At 51.2% G+C, this 20,228-nt stretch overlaps 8 protein-coding genes across 8 annotated transcripts; 5 read left to right on the top strand and 3 right to left on the bottom strand.

Moving 5' to 3' along the window:
• Positions 1-12: 12 nt before the first annotated feature.
• MRS44_014739 (uncharacterized protein) lies at positions 13-931 on the bottom strand (the record flags this gene model as incomplete). Its single annotated transcript, XM_046281542.2, has 4 exons — positions 13-224; positions 280-447; positions 495-552; positions 608-931. The coding sequence occupies 4 exons, from the start codon at positions 929-931 to the stop codon at positions 13-15; spliced, it is 762 nt and encodes a 253-aa protein (XP_046127828.1).
• A 1,660-nt stretch (positions 932-2,591) lies between these two features.
• On the top strand, positions 2,592-3,875 carry MRS44_014738 (uncharacterized protein; the record flags this gene model as incomplete). The annotated part of the gene is made up of 1 exon (XM_046284267.2): positions 2,592-3,875. One exon carries the CDS (start codon positions 2,592-2,594, stop codon positions 3,873-3,875), a length of 1,284 nt encoding a protein of 427 aa, XP_046127827.2.
• Positions 3,876-4,106: 231 nt separating this feature from the next.
• MRS44_014737 (uncharacterized protein) lies at positions 4,107-8,081 on the bottom strand (the record flags this gene model as incomplete). Its single annotated transcript, XM_065618530.1, has 8 exons — positions 4,107-4,498; positions 4,561-4,928; positions 4,978-5,027; positions 5,520-5,812; positions 5,944-6,153; positions 6,208-6,230; positions 6,933-7,618; positions 7,683-8,081. 8 exons carry the CDS (start codon positions 8,079-8,081, stop codon positions 4,107-4,109), a joined length of 2,421 nt encoding a protein of 806 aa, XP_065474602.1.
• A 1,789-nt stretch (positions 8,082-9,870) lies between these two features.
• Positions 9,871-10,611, top strand: MRS44_014736 (uncharacterized protein; the record flags this gene model as incomplete). Its single annotated transcript, XM_046278850.2, has 1 exon — positions 9,871-10,611. The coding sequence occupies one exon, from the start codon at positions 9,871-9,873 to the stop codon at positions 10,609-10,611; it is 741 nt and encodes a 246-aa protein (XP_046127823.2).
• An 847-nt stretch (positions 10,612-11,458) lies between these two features.
• MRS44_014735 (uncharacterized protein) lies at positions 11,459-13,165 on the top strand (the record flags this gene model as incomplete). Its single annotated transcript, XM_065618529.1, has 5 exons — positions 11,459-11,572; positions 11,717-12,444; positions 12,504-12,700; positions 12,786-13,009; positions 13,061-13,165. The coding sequence occupies 5 exons, from the start codon at positions 11,459-11,461 to the stop codon at positions 13,163-13,165; spliced, it is 1,368 nt and encodes a 455-aa protein (XP_065474601.1).
• A 245-nt stretch (positions 13,166-13,410) lies between these two features.
• Positions 13,411-15,270, bottom strand: MRS44_014734 (uncharacterized protein; the record flags this gene model as incomplete). The annotated part of the gene is made up of 7 exons (XM_046277214.2): positions 13,411-13,647; positions 13,696-13,867; positions 13,916-14,127; positions 14,177-14,599; positions 14,648-14,934; positions 14,988-15,045; positions 15,097-15,270. The coding sequence occupies 7 exons, from the start codon at positions 15,268-15,270 to the stop codon at positions 13,411-13,413; spliced, it is 1,563 nt and encodes a 520-aa protein (XP_046127821.1).
• Positions 15,271-16,429: 1,159 nt separating this feature from the next.
• On the top strand, positions 16,430-18,547 carry MRS44_014733 (uncharacterized protein; the record flags this gene model as incomplete). The annotated part of the gene is made up of 4 exons (XM_065618528.1): positions 16,430-16,594; positions 16,648-17,003; positions 17,050-18,008; positions 18,057-18,547. The coding sequence occupies 4 exons, from the start codon at positions 16,430-16,432 to the stop codon at positions 18,545-18,547; spliced, it is 1,971 nt and encodes a 656-aa protein (XP_065474600.1).
• A 462-nt stretch (positions 18,548-19,009) lies between these two features.
• MRS44_014732 (uncharacterized protein) lies at positions 19,010-20,157 on the top strand (the record flags this gene model as incomplete). Its single annotated transcript, XM_046272259.2, has 6 exons — positions 19,010-19,087; positions 19,164-19,349; positions 19,395-19,560; positions 19,617-19,637; positions 19,690-19,816; positions 19,872-20,157. The coding sequence occupies 6 exons, from the start codon at positions 19,010-19,012 to the stop codon at positions 20,155-20,157; spliced, it is 864 nt and encodes a 287-aa protein (XP_046127820.2).
• Positions 20,158-20,228: the final 71 nt, after the last annotated feature.

Here is a 20,228-nt window from a genome sequence, read left to right as displayed (position 1 = left end):
GGCTCGTTTCACTTATTTCTTCGCATCATCCTTCATGCCAGCCTGGATCCAAGCTTTCGAAGCAGCAGCCTTGGCCTCGATCTCCTCCTCGGTCAGCTTGTTGGTCTCAAAGGCTGTGTGAGGCGTGGGCACATGGCGACCCGCTTCAAATCCAGGACGCTCCAGGAGCTTGTAGAGCCACTTCTCGAGGTGAGGGAACTCGGAGAGGTCTACACCGGCCCATTCTGCGAGTTGCGTTAGTGGTTATTTAGTAGGCGAGAGTCAAGAGGGAAAACTTACTGGCACTTGAGACCCAGCCCCAGCAGGAAATGTCGGCGATGGTGACCTTGTCGCCGACGATGTAGCCTGACGACGACTTTTCAAGGTGCGTGTCCAGGGTGCGGTACAGACGGCGTGTTTCGTTGACATAACGGTTGATGCCGTACTCAATCTTTTCCGGAGCGTATCCTAGGGAGGGTTAGAAGAGGCAAGTGATGGGGATTGAATACACGCACGCTTGAAGTGGTTTGCCTGTCCCTGCATGGGACCCAGACCGCCCATCTGCCACATGAGCTGCGCTTTGTTAGCATTGGATCGTTGGTGGACTCGTTGGTAATTGAGAACTCACCCAGCTCGTCGTCTCCCAGTGCTCGCGAGATCCATAAGGATAAGAGACCTTGTGATCCTTGTCATAGCGATCAATAAGATACTGCAGGATAGCGCCCGACTCAAAAACGCGAATCTTTTCGCCATTAAGAGTGTCGGTGATGGCGGGGATGCGGCCGTTGGGGTTAATCTCGAGGAACCAAGGCTCCTTCTGCTCGTTCTCGCTCATCTTGATGGGGTACACCTTGTAGTCGAGGCCAAGCTCCTCAAGCAGGATAGAGGCCTTGATGCCATTGGGGGTGCCCACGGTGTAGAGGGTGATGTCTGTCTGCGTCTTGGAAGCCATGTTGAAGAGTTGTTTACCGAGCTGAGCGATGCGTGAAGTCATTGAGTAAATGAATGGGTGTGTACACGGGCTGCTTTATATGCAGATCACCCATTGTAAGTGAGGGGTTCCCCTTCCCGAGATACGATTATTCATTCGATCTGGATCCGGCTTAGAAATCCAATAGGAGCCCACATTCTGCTCTTTCCAGGATCGGATTCGGAGGAATACCTGTGTACAGGTCGTTGCTGCCGATGGCGCCATCTTAGTAATGACGCTCCGAAATCTCCTTTGGGGCCCCGGAGTATTTGGGCCCGAGGGTCCGTGGGATGGCCGACTACGTCTGGGACGTCGATTGTTCCTCTTGGAACGTCTATTGTTCATCTGGGGCATTTCTGAATTACTCAGCTTTGTTTTCTTATCTTTTGGAGGCTGGCTTTTCTCTGGCTTCAACGAGACTCTTTGCTCGAATGACCGTGGTTGGATAGGCTTTGCTTCTCATTTGGCAGAGAACGGCACGTCGGAGCACAGCAACTTCGATCTTTAAGAGGTAGAGGAGGCTCCCTCTTTGGTTCCTTATATTCCGCTGTTGCATGCAGCTCGTAAATCGAAGCTCGATCGATGCTCAACGAGAGGATGTTGGTCAAAGCCTCCCTGGCTCGAAAGAGGCTATCCTTTGAATGAACCATTTGCACTTTGGCTGATGGATCGGGGAGTCGCTTTTAACTGACAAGGCGTGTTGTATGTAGTACGATTAGGACGCCGCAGATGCGTGCCTTTCTGTATCGTCCGATGATCTTCTATTAAGGTCTAATGCAGCTGTCAGCACCTTGACTTGACCTGTCAGCGCTCAGGCTTGACGGCTGTGGGAGGGGGACGCGGCAGGGAACAATCTGCCTGTGACTGCGAAACGGCCAGGTATTTTGGACATCGGTTCGAATCAAACCACTGGTATTCTCCTATAATGCGACAAAACTGCAGAACGTGAACTGTTTGGCCCCGTTGGCTCGCTGGAAGATGTCAGCCGTCCATTGCCGACTTCCGGAGACCAACGACACTGCTCGGATTCGAGTTGGCAATGACCATATGCCACCAAATTCTGCACCGATTCGTTTCCGAGGTTTTCTAGCACCCAAACATAAGGCTGGCGAGATGCTAGCTCTTGCATACATTCACGATGTGCCCGCGTAAACAGGGGCGACCTGCGTTGTGTTCATGTTGACGCGCGCAGCTGCCATAACGCTGCATTTCCTGGGGAACAATGCAAGTCAAAAGTCAGTCAGCCCCAACTCTAGGAGGTTGGTGATCTGGTCCTCGTGCTGTTTGAAGAAGCCTGTGCGTATCTGGCCGTTTAGTTGGAGACGTTTGGGACCTCAGGGTAAAGTTCTGCATCTGGCAGATTTCCAAAAAACCAAAACAACCCGTTTGGCCTGATAAGGCGACAATAGGTGAGCGACTGTGATTCACTGTCGGATCGTGGAAAAATATTTATTGAGGAGTGATGCATCTCGCCCAGATTGTTTTTCTTCCCTCAACTTACCACTTCCATCGAGGAACCACGCTCCCTACTGGACCCCCAAAAACAACTGGGTTTCGATTTGGCTGTCTACTTCTACACGTACGATCCTTTTTGCTTCGATTTTACTCTGCCACTTACCTGAAATTATATACAGTACTCGAGATGGCCCCTATCGGGCTGGACAAATTGGCGCCGGAGCTGATCGAGCTTCTGGTGAAGAACGCATTCAACACGAACAAAGAGCAAATGGAAAGAGGGTATGACGTCCCCACGACCATCAAGTTTCATACTTCGTCCGAGAAACACGCCCAACTCGAACGTTTTCAGGTCTGGCAGGACCTTCTCAACCTGGCTGCCACCTGCAAATACCTGCGTCGCGTTGTCGCCCCCCTAGTTTATTACCACGACATCAAAAACAACTATACTTCTTCGTTACTCATCTCAGCCAAGCGCAACAATCTCTCTGGCATTGCTATGGCTTTAAGTCACGGCGCGGACCCTCATATCGGAGATCGAACAACCACCGTCTCGTGGACTTTTGGTGATCATATCGGCCGCAAGGACTGGAAGGCCCTCAATCTTGAGGACCAGGTTACGCCCCTTCACTGGGAAGCCTTGAACGGCCATATCGAGGCAATGGAACTGCTTCTAGAGCACAACGACGCCAATGTCAATCACCGCGTGAGAATTGATACTAGCGTGGCTAGATATCGGAGCATTGGTTGCAGAAGACGCGCGGCAAAGTTCTTGCAGGTTTTCCCTTTCCCAGATAAGCCTGTCCAAGAGGTCACGGCTTATATACGCCACGGTCTATGGGGAGTGGATGACTCCATCTGTTATGAGACGATTGAACAAGGCGCAAATCCTCTTTACTTCGCCCTCCTGGCCGGGAACGTCGAAATGTCGGAGTTTCTCATCAACGCAGGGTCTTCACTGGACACTCATCTGGGCACTGACACCACCGCCCTCCACCAGGCTTGTCAGAGGGGAAGCATTGAGCTGGTGCGGCTTGTGCTTAACCACGTGAGCCCCAGCATGGAGGACGCCATGGGGAACACCCCCGTTCACTACCTGCCCAATGACGCGCCGGACAGAGAGACCATCATCGACCTCCTTTTGGCGAAAGGCGGAGATGCATTCGCAATCGGGCTGGAACACGAGGAAGTGGAGTATGACCAACTGCTCCATGTGTTCCAGAGGAATCGACGTGTGAATATTTGGTTCCATACCAGATTCTACGGGGAGGAGCCTCGTGATGACCTGCTTGTCCGGAACGACGGGCAGTGGGGAACGTTCTGGAGGCTGGAAACCGAGAATATGACTATGGCACCACCAATTTTGTGTGGTGGTCTCGTCGCCGAAGATGAGGACGAGGAGTTGGCTGAAGAAGAAGACGATGCTCATTTCGAAGAAGTTGACCACGAGTGGGACGAAGAAACCGATTGACCGTTACGACCTAGACTGGAGGACAGGCTTAGAACGATGATACTATGAACGGCGTGTGGCATCTTGTTTGTTGGACTTTGTACTTTTTTCACACTTTCACTTGTATCACAATCGACCTGGGTCTTTGTAACTGGTATCGTCTTTCCTGAGCTGCCCAGCTAAGGTGGAAGTGTTCAAATATGTACATTCCTCTGCAGCTTTCTGCTTCTAAGGTTATATTCTCGACTTCTCCTACGCCTTGCCACTGCTGCCGCAAATATCCATCCACCTCTCGACTTCCTCCTGCAACACTGCAATCCCCTCATCCGTCCGCTGCATAAAAGGCTTATCGGCATTCTCCCTCAGGTGCACATGCCACACCTCCAGCAGCAGCTTGTTGACGTTGAGCTTGACGGCACCGGCGTCGATGCACTGCTTCATGATGTCGGCGCTAAAGTCGTTTGTCCCGTGGAGGGCCATTAAAGCGCGGCCGCGAATTTGCTTGTCGATTGAGGAGAGGCGGGCGAGGTCTAGCTTGGGTCCTTCGGGAGGGTAGTCGCCGTGGATGTTTCCGACGCTTGGGGCGAGGATGTCGATGCCTGCGTTTAGGAAGTCTTCTACTTCTTCGGGAGTCGTGAAAAGGGCTATAATTCATGGTTAATTTGGGATTTTAACTGGAGGGGATTGAGCTTGCCTTCGAGGTCACCAGTGTCGGCGATGCCATCTTCGCCTCCATTGATACGACCGCTCTCAGCTTCAACTGCTATACCATGCTCATGGCACAGTTTTGTGAGGGTAGCAGTTTTGGAAAGGTTCTCTTCGTGATCATAATGGCTCATATCAACCATAATAGAGTCAAATGGAAGACTGGACACGACTTTCTCAATCTGCGACACGTCCTGCGCATGATCTAGATGAAGCGAAAGCGGAACAGTGGCAGATTTGATGGCAGCGGATGCAGCCCAGGCCATCGTTGGAAGTTGCTCTAATGTCGATGGGAATAAGAGTAGAATCAACGGAGAGCGCTTGGCCTCGGCGGCTCTGACCAGAGCTGTGAGATGCTCGACATTGTAGCTGTCATCCGATGAGCATGAGCTTGGTGGAGAGGGGCAGGACGACTCACCAGATGGCTGCCAAGACTCCATACTTGCCTTTGACGGCATTTTCTAGGATCTGTAGCGTGCGATTAGACTCTTTTAGGGTTCCTACAGACGCCATTCTCAAAGCGATGCCAAGGTAGATTCTGGGATGTTGGGTTCAAGTCGTGGCCTGTGAGGGACATCACATCGTGGGGTGATGCCGTCGAGATCTCAAGCGGGGCTCTCCGCTAAGCTCAAGATTGGCTATCGTGATGGTCAAACTGATGACCAACCAATAAGTCATGGTCAAGCTTGACTTAAGACCAAGTCCCCACCAAGTTGTTTATCAATCAAGGCAACTTTGAGATGCCCCAAATCTGAGGTTGGGAGGCTTCTCAGCCCTTCGCCCGGGCACTGTAGGTACCTTCGTTAAGCTTGAGCTGATCTCAGACCAACAAAAGAATCGGGCAAACAGAACAGCACCGGCGGCCGGGAACTACTAGAATCGCATGGAGATGGGAATAAACAAAGACCGCGGACGCCATGGACCTGCAGTAGCATGAGTCTATATACATTCGGCATTTACTTTCTTCTTTGGTCCTTGACTCTTGTGCGCCCGCTTTGGCTCATCCGATGCAGTATCCGCCTCGATAGAAGTAGTTGATTGAGCTTTCATGGGCACGCTTGAGGTGTCGGACTGCTCATCATCAAGGTTCGGTGAAGGGTCGCCCTCTGCGTCGTCGACTAATTCAGCTCCGTAGACATCGGGGTACTTTTTTGAAGCGCTCTTGCATTGCCCTGGTGTCGCATCAGCCACTGGGACGTGCATGTGTATGCTTGGATGGTCGACGTACTTGAAGTGGTCGATGCAGTTCATTCCTTTGGGCTCATCGTTCGAGAGCATGAAACAGCTGAATGCGCTCTTGAACTATTCTCCACAAGGGCCGTGGGTCATTCCGCTAAGCAAGAACAGTCCCAGTTGAACTCGCCCGTCTCGGGGTTGAACGCACCCTGCTGGCTTTTGTCCTCGGGGGTGGAAGCATCATCGGTAGCCATGTCACTACGGGCGGCGCCCGACTGGGGCTTGCGGGTCTCAGTCGGTTCGAGGTTCTTTTCATGGTTCCTCTCGGTGTTGACTTGGACATGTCTTTGCCTCTCGGTAACGGGGGTTTTGGTAGTGAGGTGGTCGTCGGGGTGGGAGAGAGGAGGTACCGTTTGTGCTGTCCAATAGTCAGCGATGGTTCCATCAGCTTATACCGCTAGCCAACACATACAGGCAGCCTCTGCAAATACAGAGCTGGCATTGAAGTAGTAAAAGGTGCCAACGATAAGACTAAGCCGCACTACTGAGGTCTTCCATGTTCGGGTGGGCCTTTGCCGAGTTGTCGATGTAAATCGTCGAGGGGCGATGGAACGCAAGTTCGCGACTACGGGGCGAGTGACTGAACGCAAGGTCGTTAGATACATCTTTGGATAGAAGGGACTGAGAATGTATTGAAGAGGGTCATGGATAGCTCGCGAGGTAAAATACGAATGGCAAGCTGGTGGAACGGGTGCCCTCGGACTGGGACGGGGTGATTGGAAATGCCGGCCCCGAGATTTCGGAGCAAAGAAAGAAGACGCAGCTGCTAGATTCGGCGGAAGCGTTCCGTATAGTATCTCCTAAGACATGTTGCCCCCTGGGAGTGACGTCCCGGGTCTTGTCTCCGAGGGAGCATGGATTTGTTGAAGGCAAAAGTCGGCGAACTTGGCACTGAGATCCGCATTTTCAAGACGGAGGATTTGCATTCGGGGCGTACGAGTAGCGCATCAATACAAAGAAGAAGAGGAGCGAAAGGCTCTTTTTTGCAACAATGCGTTCCCAGGGAGAGGCTCTATCTTTGCCCCCGTATTCCAGACTAGCACAACGAGCAACACTGAGATCTATCCTTTTCATATTCTATCATGAAGCAATGCATCTAATGCCAACCATGCTTAATTCACACTCTTATATACACACCTCGCTGCTTTGAGAATCCACCAGCCTATAGATTTCAACATGTAGCAAAGGACCCTGTAGGTCAACAACAACACCTTGTTCAGAAGGTACACGCCACCAATAACCCCCACAGTACCCAGAATAAACCAGAGCAACGGCTTGTTTGCGAGCCACTTTAGTACACGAGCATCTGTTCTGTACCAAGTGGCGGTTTGGAGATCCGTGATGTAGGGTTTGAGATTGGTCGAGCTGATGACCTGCACTGTGGGCGATGGCAGAGATGGCTCTCCGTATAGGTAGGCCGCCGTAGCCAGAGAGATGAAGAGAGGTCCTGTTGAGAACATGATTGCAGCATATGGTAGCAGCCATGCCCAGAATCGCGTTATACGGTGATGAAAGGGTAGTCGAGTGATGGCCGACGCAAAGGCAGGGTGCCTTGCGGATGATATCATTATATCGTTGGTGATGCCGGTAGGAAGGGTGGCTTCGAAGAGGGAATCATGCTTCAGCTCGGTTTCGATTTGATCGATCGGGAAGGCCTGGTGACAGACAGTGTCCATGTCGAGGTAAATGCCGCCATAGTGATGGAGAACAAAGTAGCGTATGGCATCGGCACGTTGAATAGGGAATGGGTAAGTGTCCCAGGTTTCTAGAAACCAAGGGTACTCGGACGACAGAAACTCTCGAGCTCGCTCGTCGGTCCAAAGCTGGAATTCAGGTTAGACGCCGGTTTGTTTCCACAAGGGGTTGGTAGTGGGCTGTCAAACGTACCTTGTACTCGAAGTCCGAGTACGCTTTGAGACAACTCTGCTGTGACTCGGCCCACATCTCTGGGATCGTCTCGTTCTTGCATGTCTGGTGCAGAATTCGTGGTATCTGCCTTGACGAATGAACATGCTTCGGTTGATCCTGGAGAGTGACATTGACGTGGGCACTAAACATCTCTTTGTTATGACGCAGTAAGAAGAAGAGATCTCGTATGGAGTAGAGTAGAAGACCAAACAGTGCCAAGTCCACTAGAATGAGGCATATTGTTGTCCACCCCGGTTTTGTGAATCTTGGACGCTTGGTTGGCCATTGTCCAAGACATCCACGCTCCGGTTCTTGGAGTTGGCTTTCTTGGTCTTCTAGTTTTTGATAGCCGGCAAAGCGGCCGAAGCAAGATCTCATTGTGGCTTGTCGATCGATCACGGTGAGGAAAGATGGTGGTTTTTGGAGAACTTCACGTTGCAGCCCAAGTGTACGAGCTAAAAGTTTATATAAAATCACTCATTGTGAAGCCCAAGTCCGACGGACAACCTCGAAATTACTCTCTGCCCCTGATCCCTAGATGATTTTCGTATTTCTCCTCCGTCCAAAAGTTCCTGAGGAATTCTGCGGGCGAGAAGGACCGCAGAGAGGCCCGACAGTGGCTGGTTTCTGGCTGTGATGGAAGCATTTCCGCTCATCTGGTACACGGGACGCGTCAACTGAGGCGGTGGTGGTGATGGGCTCAAACTTAAGCGACGGAGAGTTAATACGATTATGGTTGGTCATTTAGCGAAAATGTGTCTGTGCCTCTCGCAATGCATGCCGAAACCCGCGGCCCCATGGGTGGATTTGGCGTTTCCTCCTCCAAAGGGCAGTTGGGGACCGCTTGATTTAATGCTTCTGCCTAGTGAGTACGTACGCGTCTATGCTCCTGGAGGATCAAACATTGACGATCGAGGCCTCGGGCTGAAGGGTGGGATGTTGAGAGGCATCACAAATTAGCCTTGACGTAAAATGATTGGCTGTATCGTCAAAGTGAGTGGATACCGACTAAATATAGTTACTCTATAATCGCTGGATCCACCAACGAGCAAGAGCTTGACCAATTGTAGCTAGTTTTTCCACCTTGTGCTGCATCTCGACTCTTACAGTACTCCGTACCTTACTCCGTAGGAAGTTGTTGGTATCTGATAGATTCAACCGGTCAAACTTGATTCAACTTTGGTTAATGGAGGGTAGAATACGTAATTATGCTTTGGCTACTTGCGTGGCCTCAAGATAAGAGGGGATCGCGTGGTACATATTTGACTCGGCCTGCTAACTATAGGTAGTTAGCTTTTCCACCTTGTCTGCAGACAATAGCTACTCCTCCTCGTTGGACCTGGATGCGGCATCACTTGATCGTCAACAGGGATATCTTCCATTTCGGCACATCGCCGAGATTTGTTCCGAATGTCTCGCTCCCGCGGAGGTTGCTTGAATTGTCGACAACGCCGAAGAAAATGTGACCAACAACGGCCCTCTTGTGCAGCATGCAACCGCCGACACGTCCAATGTTCGGGCTACTCGACCGAATACTGTTGGATAAACCATGCTGCCGTGCCCAACGGTCCTCGATATGCTGGGTCTACTGCAGTGTACGACTACAGTCACACACCTTGCAACCTTCAGCCTAGTATCACATTCACTGCGCCTCCACCAACTTACGATTCTCGAATAACGCAGCCTCTGTTTAGGAATTGTAGGCAGCAAGATAACCCACCCCTTCGTTTCATTGACCCAACACTGATTTGTCTGCCAGTCCTTCACTCTGGGCTGAGGCTGTTCTACAAGACCCAACCCAATACCTGGATTCAGCCTTTCCTTGTCGACATGTCGCTGGAGAGCCAGTCTATTCCTACAATGGGTGCTGCTCTCCAGTCCCTCATCTCAAATGGAGATGAAAGCATCCCTATAACAACCATGGAGTGTCTAGATATTGCTCTCAAGACGTTTCGTATTGAGATCGTATCACGTGGCGCACTCCTATCTCCCGGCACGATATGTGCTGGAGTTATTCTCTGTGCTATTTACGCAAGTTCCCCCTGTTCCATCATTCTTATGGACCAAAAGAATGGCTAACTAGAATTTCACACAGCTTCTTCAGGCCCAGCCGTATACGCCGTACCTTCGAATGATGGCTGACGTCTATCAGCTAAACAATCCAACAATGACACTCGTCCCAAGTCCAGAGAAGAACCCCGCTCTTCAACATGCCCTTGAATACATGGCCGTCGTGGATTTGCCTGGCCTCGTTCTGGGAAGGATATGCCCCTCCCTAGGTCTTTGGAGACACTTCCGCCAAGCTCAAGATGGCTGGGAGGGTGGAAGAAGGATGGGCGTCGAGACATTTACGGGAGTCCATAGTGGGCTACTGGATATATATGGCGATATGGTGCACGAAGAGATTAGCGTTTCAGTTGCTCGTCTATGGGAATGGTCCCCTGATGAGACCGGAAATTCTATACAGCGCCATTTCTGGGATGCTTGGAGGTTTGCTGGTATTGTTGATGCTCGCCGGCGAGTCCGCTGCCAAAGAGGACCTGGAAGTTCGACGATCGAAGACGAGACGGTAAATACCCCTGAAAATGACCTTGTACTGGAAAGATTGATGGCTGCCATCCAGACAGTGTACACTCATTCACAACTACCACAGAACCAAGGCCTCCTGGTGATCAATGGCCTCCTCTTCCCCCTTGTCGTGGCCAGCCTAGAGGTCTCATACCTCAAACGGCACCCCGAGTCGAAGAAGATACTGGATAACGTGAGGCAGAGTTTTGAACAGGGGTGTACCTTTCCTCTTTCCAAGGTTATGTTTCAATTACTTGACGAAGCCTGGGAAGATGGCTCGGATTGGTTTGACATGGATAATGCAGCTCGACGTAGAGGCGTAGAGCTGGCAGTCATGTAGAGAACTGCGGTAGTGTTTGCAAGTGGTATTATTGAATACACTTGCCCTTTGTGTCTTTGGAAGGTCCTCTAAAGGACCGACTTGTACACTATGGTGATGTCTTGTCGTATCGGCCCGTACAACTCGATGCCTCGTTCGAATCCTTGGAGAAGATGCTACTGCCATCCAACAAGAGGCAATGATCTGCAACGTAGGTCTCTGTAGAGGCTGCCGGGTCACGCCGAGCGGCGTTATTCTCGGCGGAGGTTAGAACAGTTAAATACCCCCTGAGAGGTTTAACCTTTCATGATGCAGATAGGTATGAGTCTTCTATTGCAGGCAGAAGAAAGACTAAAAAAAAAGGCCACTGTGTTAGCATTGGGATATGATGCTATGATGTGTTGATAATGTGTTCTTTATTATAGTTGAAACCCGGCGCTCGATGGGATAACTGAGCCAGAAGACCGTTATTCTCGGCAAACCCCGTCAGGGGTCTAGCTGCAGATGGGTGGACATGCCATCACCAAAAGCGTGAATTGGTGGTTGGACTCCAAGACCCACGGACCTGGACCAGCCATCTCTAGAAAGTTCGGTCATTTCGAAATAGAGGAGCCAGATGGGGTCCGTTGACACCAAGCTATACAGATTATAGACAGTACGGCGCGGCACGTAACAACACGACACTGACTTGTCTCATCCGAACCTAACACAATTCTGAATTATAAGCCCCTGACGTCAATGGCTAAGCATATGCTCTCGAGATTGATGTATAAGCATTCAGTCTATCGTTCTCTTGGCGGCCTATTTCCACAAGTTGTGCACCCAAACTGCTGTCCCGTATTCATTCAAGAGACAGCTTCTTGGCAATATGGCCACCCCTTACGGAATTCACATCACACCGACAAACACGAGATTATGGAACATAAGACAGAGTGAAGAAGCCGCTCAAACGGCGAGCGAGGCTTTGCAGAAGGATCTGGAGGTATGGCGACAGGACCGCTGGGGATCGAAATGCTAACCTCTCGCAAGAACCACCACGTATTCTTAAACAATGTCGGGTTTCATGATCATGCAAGTCTTGCTTTCTGATATTCACCAACTAGGACCTCCTAACAAGTCTGCATAGATGCCGCATCATCTGTTGGCTCTTTATGGAACAGGTGCAAGTGTCGCCAACATCCAAAAAGCATATGGCCTCCGTCATCCTCTGCAGCGCCCAATCATCCCCCAGCACCAAGACGCCGTGAAGGACCTCATCACCCATTGGGATCACGCATCCGAGTATCTGGGCAAAGAGGAGCATTACCCAGATTTCCTCGCCTACTTTCAACGAGCTATCGAGCGCGAAGGGTATGAGTCGGTGGTCAAGGCTCACCTCTTGAAAGGTGACGACTCGGCTAATAACCTCCTTCTCCGCCTACACGCTGGTATTGTTCACCCTTTGATACAACTCATGTATGGCCTTGAGTGGAAACAGCCTGCCATAGTCGCTCAGGCCCTTGCCCAGACTTGTGTCCATAATGTCGAGGGGTTAGACCAGCTGCTTCTCGCCAGCGAGCAACAGGCAAATGCTACTCCAAGGTCCACAAAGATGCCCTCGTTGCTGTCCATTTACGAAAAGGTCAGGGCGGATCCTCAGCTGGCGGGCTCGGTGCGAGTGGAGGACACGAGCAAGGTCGAAGACGGCATCATCCAAAGGGCCAAGGATGCAATGCTCGCCATTCTCGAGCAAGTACACGTGGAGCCCGAAGAACTAGATGAGAGGACGGCGGAAATGTTCCACGACATGATCCTTGTCGCGTCGAGCGCGGCGATTCATCCTCCTCACCATGTCAAATACGACTTTTTTCTCATGTGAGCGCATCCCCACGCACGATTGGCCTCAGAGTCTGCTGACCAAAACCCTCACCCAGGCATCACGTCAACTCCTCTTTGATCTACCTGACTTTCAACTCTCAGCCGTGGCTGTCTACCGCGGACAAAGTTCGCTTGTTGGAGTGGAAGATTCGGCTGGATCTTGTGCAGTATGTCGCTCGTGGCTATCCTGCTATTTCATTGGAAAGCATTGAGTCTTATGTCCCCAAGCAACCGTCTGATGAATCTGTTAGAGGTGAGTAAAAAGTCATTATGAGATTCTTCCAAATTGCTCTATATCCGGTGTGGTGGCACGCCACGTATCTGACTTACAATCTTAGAAATTGGCATGAGGCTCTACGACTTTGGGGATGACGGCCATGCCATCAAACAAGCACGGGCTACGGCCGTATGCCACGAGCTGATGGCAGAGTACAAGGACAAGCCCTGGGCAGTCTTGAAGGACGATTCAATTTGGAAGAAGATTCAGCACATGGCAGTTGATGCTGTCGAAGGACCTGGCGTGTTATACGTCCGTTCCGCTGGCTTTGACGAGGCCTGGAAGGTAGATACTCCTGGGATCCAACCTATGCACGTATTTTAACATTGATGTAAGGACGTCCCCGACCAAGACTCACCGAAGCGATCTCCTGATCTTCTGCGTGCTCTACAGACTGGAAGTGGCAGCTCACCAGAAGCTCTCAAACCATATTCCCAGTAATTTCAACTGTTAACCTCGAGTTTCCTTTGATGCCAACTCGGGGACGAAACTGTGTTATCGAGTTGATGCTTTTTAGCCATAGTGGAATATCAAAATGTCCCAAGAGGGCTTAGTGACTACGATATCTTGGAGACGGTGGTGATGGCATAGTTGTGGCTGTACTCCAGCATTTCCTCATTATTAACATGCGTAACTGGCATTTAACCTATACTATTGCGTGACATAAATATCTGATAGACTCAAAACTAATGCATATATCTCCAGGTCAACGCCTTGTCGCCCTTGGCTGAGAGTTCCTCAGGAGAGTATTGATTGTGCTCGCCTCGAGCCATCTTGCGCTCACGGCTCTTGTTGATGCGGTCGTAGCTCACAATGAGAATCAGAGCGGCAATGATACCAGCACTGATGAAGCCAAGTTCCAGACCGTGTCCTAGAATGTAGCGAGGACCATCCTTTTGTCGGTAAAAGTTTGCAGCCATGGCCTATAGAAGGTTAGTTGTTGAAGTCTTGTTGTGTGTGTGTAAACTTACGCCTCCGAGGTTGCCGACTCCGATTTGAATAGCCATACCGACGCTTCGCTTGTAACTTCCTGCAAGGTTGTTGGCCAGCCAGGTGATGACACCTGGGAAGGCTGGGTAGATGGCACAGGCCGCGATAAAGACACCGCCGTAGACGACCTTGGGGTTGCTGGTGGAAATACACCTGAGAAAGAGTCAGCTCTGGGCTTTGAATGGTCACGGGAAAACTCACATTGAAAAGCCGACAATCATGATGCAGAGGAACACAACGATGAACGGGCTTCGCTTTCCAACTCGGTCTGACGTCCAAGCGACGATGACGGCAATGATTGCGGCTGTGATGTAGATGGGAACGGTCATGAGTTGAGAGTGGCTCGAGGTGTAGCCGAGGTTGCGAATGATCGTTGGGAGGAAGAGGCTGATGCCGTAGAGAGGGCACACAATCTGAAGCCAGTTAGTTTAACCCATGATGAAAGGTAGAATTGCCACTTACGCCCCAGTAAACAAAGATGTTGACCCAGATCTGCCAGTCCTTGAAAGCACTCCAAACATACTCCCACCTAAACTCATCCGTCTGCGCAACTCGCGTGTGAGTACCCTCCTCCTCGCTCGTAGCCTGTCTCTGGCCCTGATACTTGAGTCGAAAGACGACAAAGGCGCGCTCCTCCTCGGTCAGGAACTTTGCGGTTTCGGGGAAATCGTAGAGGGCGAAAAAGGCCCAGCAGGCGACGAGGACGGTTACGATGCCCTCGAGGATAAAGATCCAACGCCAGCCTTCGAGGCCGCCGACGCCGTCCATCTTGGCGATCGCAAAGGCGAGGAGACCGCTGAAGGCGCCGGCGATGGAGGCGGCTGAGAAGAAGAGGGCTTGGCGGAATTGGATCTCGTGTCGGCAGTACCACATGGTGAGGTAGTACTACTGAAGTTAGCGGGCAAGATGGAGTTGCAGAGGATGGTAACTTACCGCGACTCCAGGGAACAGACCGGCCTCTGTGAGTCCGAGAAAGATGCGAGCGACGAGAAGACCGTGGTAACTCTTGACGATACCCATGAGCGTCATCACAATGCCCCAAGCCACCATGATGGTGGGAAGCCAAACGCTGGGACGGAGCTTCTTGAGGAGGAGGTTAGATGGCACCTCAAAGGCGGCATAGGTGAAGAAGAAGACTGTGAGGCACCAGTTATACTGGTCGGGCGTCATGTTGAGGTCCTCCTGGAGGCCTTCGATCTTGGCGTTTCCAATGTTTCCACCTGAGAGAGTGCGTTTTAGTGGTGAGTTGCGGTGTTGTTGAGGGTTGACTTACGGTCGAGGAAGGAGAGGAGGTAGAGAAGCGCAAGCATGGGGATCAACCGCATGTCCATCTGTACACAAAAGTTAGCGGCTTGATGTTTGATACGACTGTAGAGACAGACCTTTCGAAGAATCTTCTTCTCATCGAGGTGCGAAAAGGAATCAAGCGTCGTGCCGGGCGCAGTAGCGAGTGCACCGATATGGTCGACCTCGCCCTTTCGCGGATGGCCAGAGCTGTTACCCATCTCGGCCTCGACAAAGTCTGCCTTTTCGTTGGGGGGAGTGTAAGAAGCCATGATGGCAGCAAAAGAAGTCAAACGTCTGCTGTCAGGATGAGATCTGGCTGTAGAGATCCTGTATCTTGAATCCTTTCGAAAGATGGGATCAGGGTCTTAAGTACATCTTGAATCATACCCATGTCTTGTTTTTCTTCCCCATGTTTTTTCCCCGCAGCCCTTTTCAACGTCGTGCTGATCCGAGTTGATGAACAAGCGTAAGCGGCTTGAGTATCCACTGACTCGGCAAATGAAGCGGACAAAGTTGTGTTTTGCGGGGGAGGACCAGGGACGCTTGTCTCGAACAAGAAACTCGAACAAGCGAGTGGGCGATCTTTGTCTGTGGGGATCGGATCCGAGATGAGGTTGTGCGAGTCAAGCGTGGGTGCATCGTCTTGTCGCTTGTGTCAAGGGCTGCAAGGTTGGTTCGATGATGGCTTCACGTTGCATGGGAAGTGGGTTAGTTGATCCTTCGCCGAGTTGACTGTTGAGCTGGTGTTTATTGAGAAGACTGGAGATCTATTTACTATTGATCCATTTTACAGTTATCTTCTGAAAAAGAGACAAAGTAGGTTCTGACGAGAAACAAAGCCAAAGACCTGGCAACTCCCCAAATTGCGTCATGGACAGACAAAGGCTTTGTCTGTGAGGGCTCGCCACAACCTTGAACTGGCTGGCGAGTCACGCCTCGGTTCCGATGATCCCGGCTGGCACATGGCGGGCGCACGCTGGCGAAAACCGCTTCGGAGTGCTCCGTAGTTAGTCTCAGAACCGGTTCCGGGCTTAAAATTGGAGTTTCTCTCTCTGGAGAAGCGTCCTTCATCCCTCACCTGTGTGGCGTCGTCTAAACAATCTCCAAGATCAAGGAAACGGGCCGTCAAAGCGGAACTCTTGGCTAGAGGTCAGCCATCAGCTGGGAGACGCTACTGCAAAGGAGGTCATGAACTGATGGATGCATCTTTGCTGTCCCCGGAAAGATTACCCCGGTCTTTTTCATTACCCCAGAAAGGGGATCTGCATTACCCCGCATCTTGGATTTTCAAATCTTTACAAGAGAGAGGCCCGGTTCCGTTTCTCTCTGTTGTCTTATTCCCCACATGAATCCGAGATTGACCTCGCAGCAAGCAGCCCTTCGGATCCGTCTCTCGCAGCCCCTGTTGAAGCTCGAGTGGATCTGATCATGCCAGGCGGCCTCGTCACGCGCCGCACCCAGTTCTCCAGCTGCGACGAGTGTCGCCGATCGCGCGTTGCCTGCGACGCGGCCCAGAGCCGCAACGCCGCCGCTGGAGAAGCGCCCGCCTCTTGCACGCGCTGCCGCAACCGCCACAAATCATGTACCTTCAAGGTAATGCAGAGCTTAAATCACCACGTGAGAACATGTGCTTACCCCCGGGATAGTGGATCCAAGATGCCAAAGCGAGCGGCGGCGGCAGCTCTGGTGGAGCGAAGCGCAAGGGACGTCGCAGGATTGCATCTCACCCCTCAAGTGACACGTCGTCGACACAGGGTAGCAGAGCTTCCGCGGGTAATGAGGGGTTTGCCCTCGGCTCTGAGCGCGGTGCTCACCGGGAGAGCCTGACAACCTCGGTGTTGTCGACTCCGTTTGTTGCGCCTTCGCCGACATACTCGACTATTACGGCGCAAAACACGGGCCTTCTTAGTGATGCTGACTCTAAGTGGCTGGAGACTTTGTATCGGGAAGGCTTTGAAGCCGTGTTTGGGTCATGGATGGGGAGATATAGCTGCCCTTTCTTGTGAGTGACCCTGCCTCGGCCCCGAGTATAGTGTTGACAGTCTCAGGTTTGGACATAACCTCGCCGACAAGTATGTCAGCATCTCAGATCTATGCTGCCATCTCGATGGATGCATGACTGATGCCGCCGCAAACAACGGGCAGTCGCCAGGGAGAGGGAGTCAGAGGTGTTGCTTGATCGAGCAATCTCTTCAGAGCACTATTGCCTCATTCTCTGCGCGATGGCTGCCCATTAGCTCTCGAACCGCACTTTCAGACAATGATTACCGTGTGCTTGTTCAAGCTCTCTGGCGGCATGCACGAAGAGACATGCTTAGAATCATCAACAGACCTTCCTATCGATCCATGCTATCGCTGCTTCTGTTTGCCCTGACTCCGATTCCAGACGGAATCTCGGAGGAGGAAGAAGCTGATGGCATTTCGGGACAAGCTTGCGTCCATGCGGCCTTGCAGCAGATCCAAACTCTGAGGGCTCGACAGAAGAATCTTCAGTTCAGTGGCTCCAAAGTCTCCCCATCACTCAAGTCACAAGGCATCGTCACAACACCAGAGTCGATCGAGACATCAGGCTTCATCAATGCCGAAAGCACTGTATACTGGGCTGCCTTGACGTTTGATACCTCGGCTTCCTTGACACTCAACTGTCGCCCACTGCTCTCTTCGGGCTTATTTGGATTCGAGTCTGAACTGCCGTGGCGTCTTGTCAGAACCTGTGCCAAAATGTTTGACGAGACTGCGCAGCATTGGAGTCGAGGAAGTTCTGACATGACGGATGAGAGGGCGAACCAGATCATCGCCGCAGGAGCATCTTGGAAGTTGTTAGGATGGAAGTTGACTGCCATCTTTAAAGAGGCTCTCCGGGATGGTTATGACGAGTCTGAAGTTCGCAAGGCCTACTTGGCTGTGGTGGACTCCATCAAGCAGTTTGGCACAGTCTATCGTCCGCTTCTGGATGAGTGTCACAAGCGGATGCAGTTTCTCGGACAGCAAACCAAGCTCCGATGGTGTAAGTGTCTTTGGCTTCCAAAAGTAGTGCATCTGTTAACTTGAACAGTTTCTCTCATGCTCCACTATCATCTTAGCATCCTGATGCTCGTCGATGTAATTGAGGTCACAGATCGTCATGACCTACTCGCCGATATAGCAGACATCAGCACAGACGCCGAGAACACTGTCATGAATACCCTAGCCTTTGGCCTGCACAATACCTTTACACTGAGGCGACCACCGGACCCGGACACCCTTGATCAAGAGGGAGTTCGGGAGACAACCTTTACGGTTCCGATCGTATCCATAGACCCCTATCCGCACCATGCTGTTGCGGGTGTGCAGCTTCTACGGAAGGCTATTGACAGAGACTTTGGGGCTGGCAAGATAACGGATGAAACGTATCAAAGCTTGTTGTCCACGCTGGAGCGAACGCTGAAGCATCTTCCGCAGAGCTCCAAGTCTGTGCAGGCGGCCATTGCCAAGTTTTCTTTGGGAGCACAGGATGAAGCTGACGTCGAGAGGCGTTATTCGGCTGCGATTTTGGGTGTGCAATAAGTTGTAACATACTGTAGTTCGCCACGAGCCAAGAATAATCTGCAAAGAGGATCGACAAGGTTATGGTTGCCACATGTTGCATTGCATCTTGATCTGAAAGCTCCAAGTGCATGTGTCTGAAACCAGATATCTGGGATGATGATATCATTTCAAGATTGCTGTTCCGCTGTGCGGAATACCCCCAGTAATCTCATCCTAAAGGAGCAAATGCTCTGCAGCTTGATCTGCAATCCTGATTGACCAAACAAATCTCGGATCCGATGATGCTCGCACTTTGAGTGGAGATGTTTGCCACTGCGGGTCGACATAGCCCAGATCGGATCCGACTTGGACTATAATATTGAATGACAACCACTTGCGGAGTTTTTTGCTTTCTTTGGACAAGTATCTCGGTTTCTTTTGTCTTCATTCTCACTTCCGATCTATCTTGAGCTTGATTATAGCCTCACATTCACTGACAACATGGTTCTCTCGGTAACACCAAAGACCTCGGTTACTCTGATCGGGGCGGGCACCCAGGGCAGGCGTCTTGCATTCATGGTATGAATATTATACTTAAGGACTTTCCGAAATTTCAGGAAAATTTCCCGAACTATCGCTAATGAGGTCTCTGAAGTGGTCAAGTAGAGGAAAAGACGTTCACCTCGTTGATGGCCAAGAAAGTCAGCTCGAGGCCAGTCTGAAAGCCATCGACGGCTTCCGAAAAGACGCTGGAAAGGAAAACGGTCAATGGGGAAGGATCATCACACATTCACCAGAAACACTACGCGAAGCACTGAAAACAGCGTGGCTTGTTGTGGAGGTGAGACAACTGGGCTGAAGTGAGACATCTGAGCTGACTTGGCAGTGTGTACCGGAGCAACTTGCCCTCAAGCAGAAAGTGATCGTGGAGCTGGATTCTCTGGCAGGAGAGGACACAGTAATTGCTTCCAACTCTAGCAGTTACTCTTGTTCCGAGATCCTGGAGGGCATCACCCTGAAGAATGAACGCCGCTTTCTGAGCGCACACTCCTGTAAGTGTCCACATGTCTGGTGAGTGTGATATCGCTAACTGTAAAAATCTGTAAAGATTGGCCTCCTGAGACTCCAGGTGAGAGATTGGGTCTTTTCCTTGAATGCTGACTTTGTTAACACGCTTGCAGAAATTGAAATCATGGGCCATGAAACTACCAATCCCTCTTACATCCCCCTGATGATGGAGCAATGCAAGGCACATGGCTTTTCACCCTTCGAAGTCAAGAGTCCATCCATGGGCTATATCTACAACCGGTAAGCCGAAACACTGTATCTTCTCAACATATATAGACTGACCTTCCTGTCGTAGTATCTGGGCGGCCATCAAGAGAGAAGCGCTCCTTGCGGCATCAGAAGGTGTTGCAACTCCAGAAGAAATCGACGCCATGTTCAAGGGGGTTCTCAAAACACCAAAGGGTCCATTTGAGCAGATGGACGTGGTTGGTCTGGATGTGGTTCTTGATATCGAGCAGCACTATGCCGATGCCCGGGGAGACATTCCTAGTGCACCTCGTGAGTATCTTCAAACGTTCCTCCAGAACGGCCATCTGGGGGTAAAGAGTGGTCGCGGTTTCTATGATTACGGGTCATCTTAGAGGAGTTTGGTATTGAAAGGGAGAGATCGGTATAGCTATTCAGGCGTTAAGGGTCTCTTGTTAGGTGGCCG

Source organism: Fusarium solani (assembly GCF_023522795.1).
Source record: "Fusarium solani strain SB1 chromosome Unknown bctg00000010, whole genome shotgun sequence".
Lineage (NCBI taxonomy): Eukaryota > Fungi > Ascomycota > Sordariomycetes > Hypocreales > Nectriaceae > Fusarium > Fusarium solani.
Note: the sequence above shows the minus strand (reverse complement) of the source record. Positions and strands in the feature narration are given on the sequence as shown.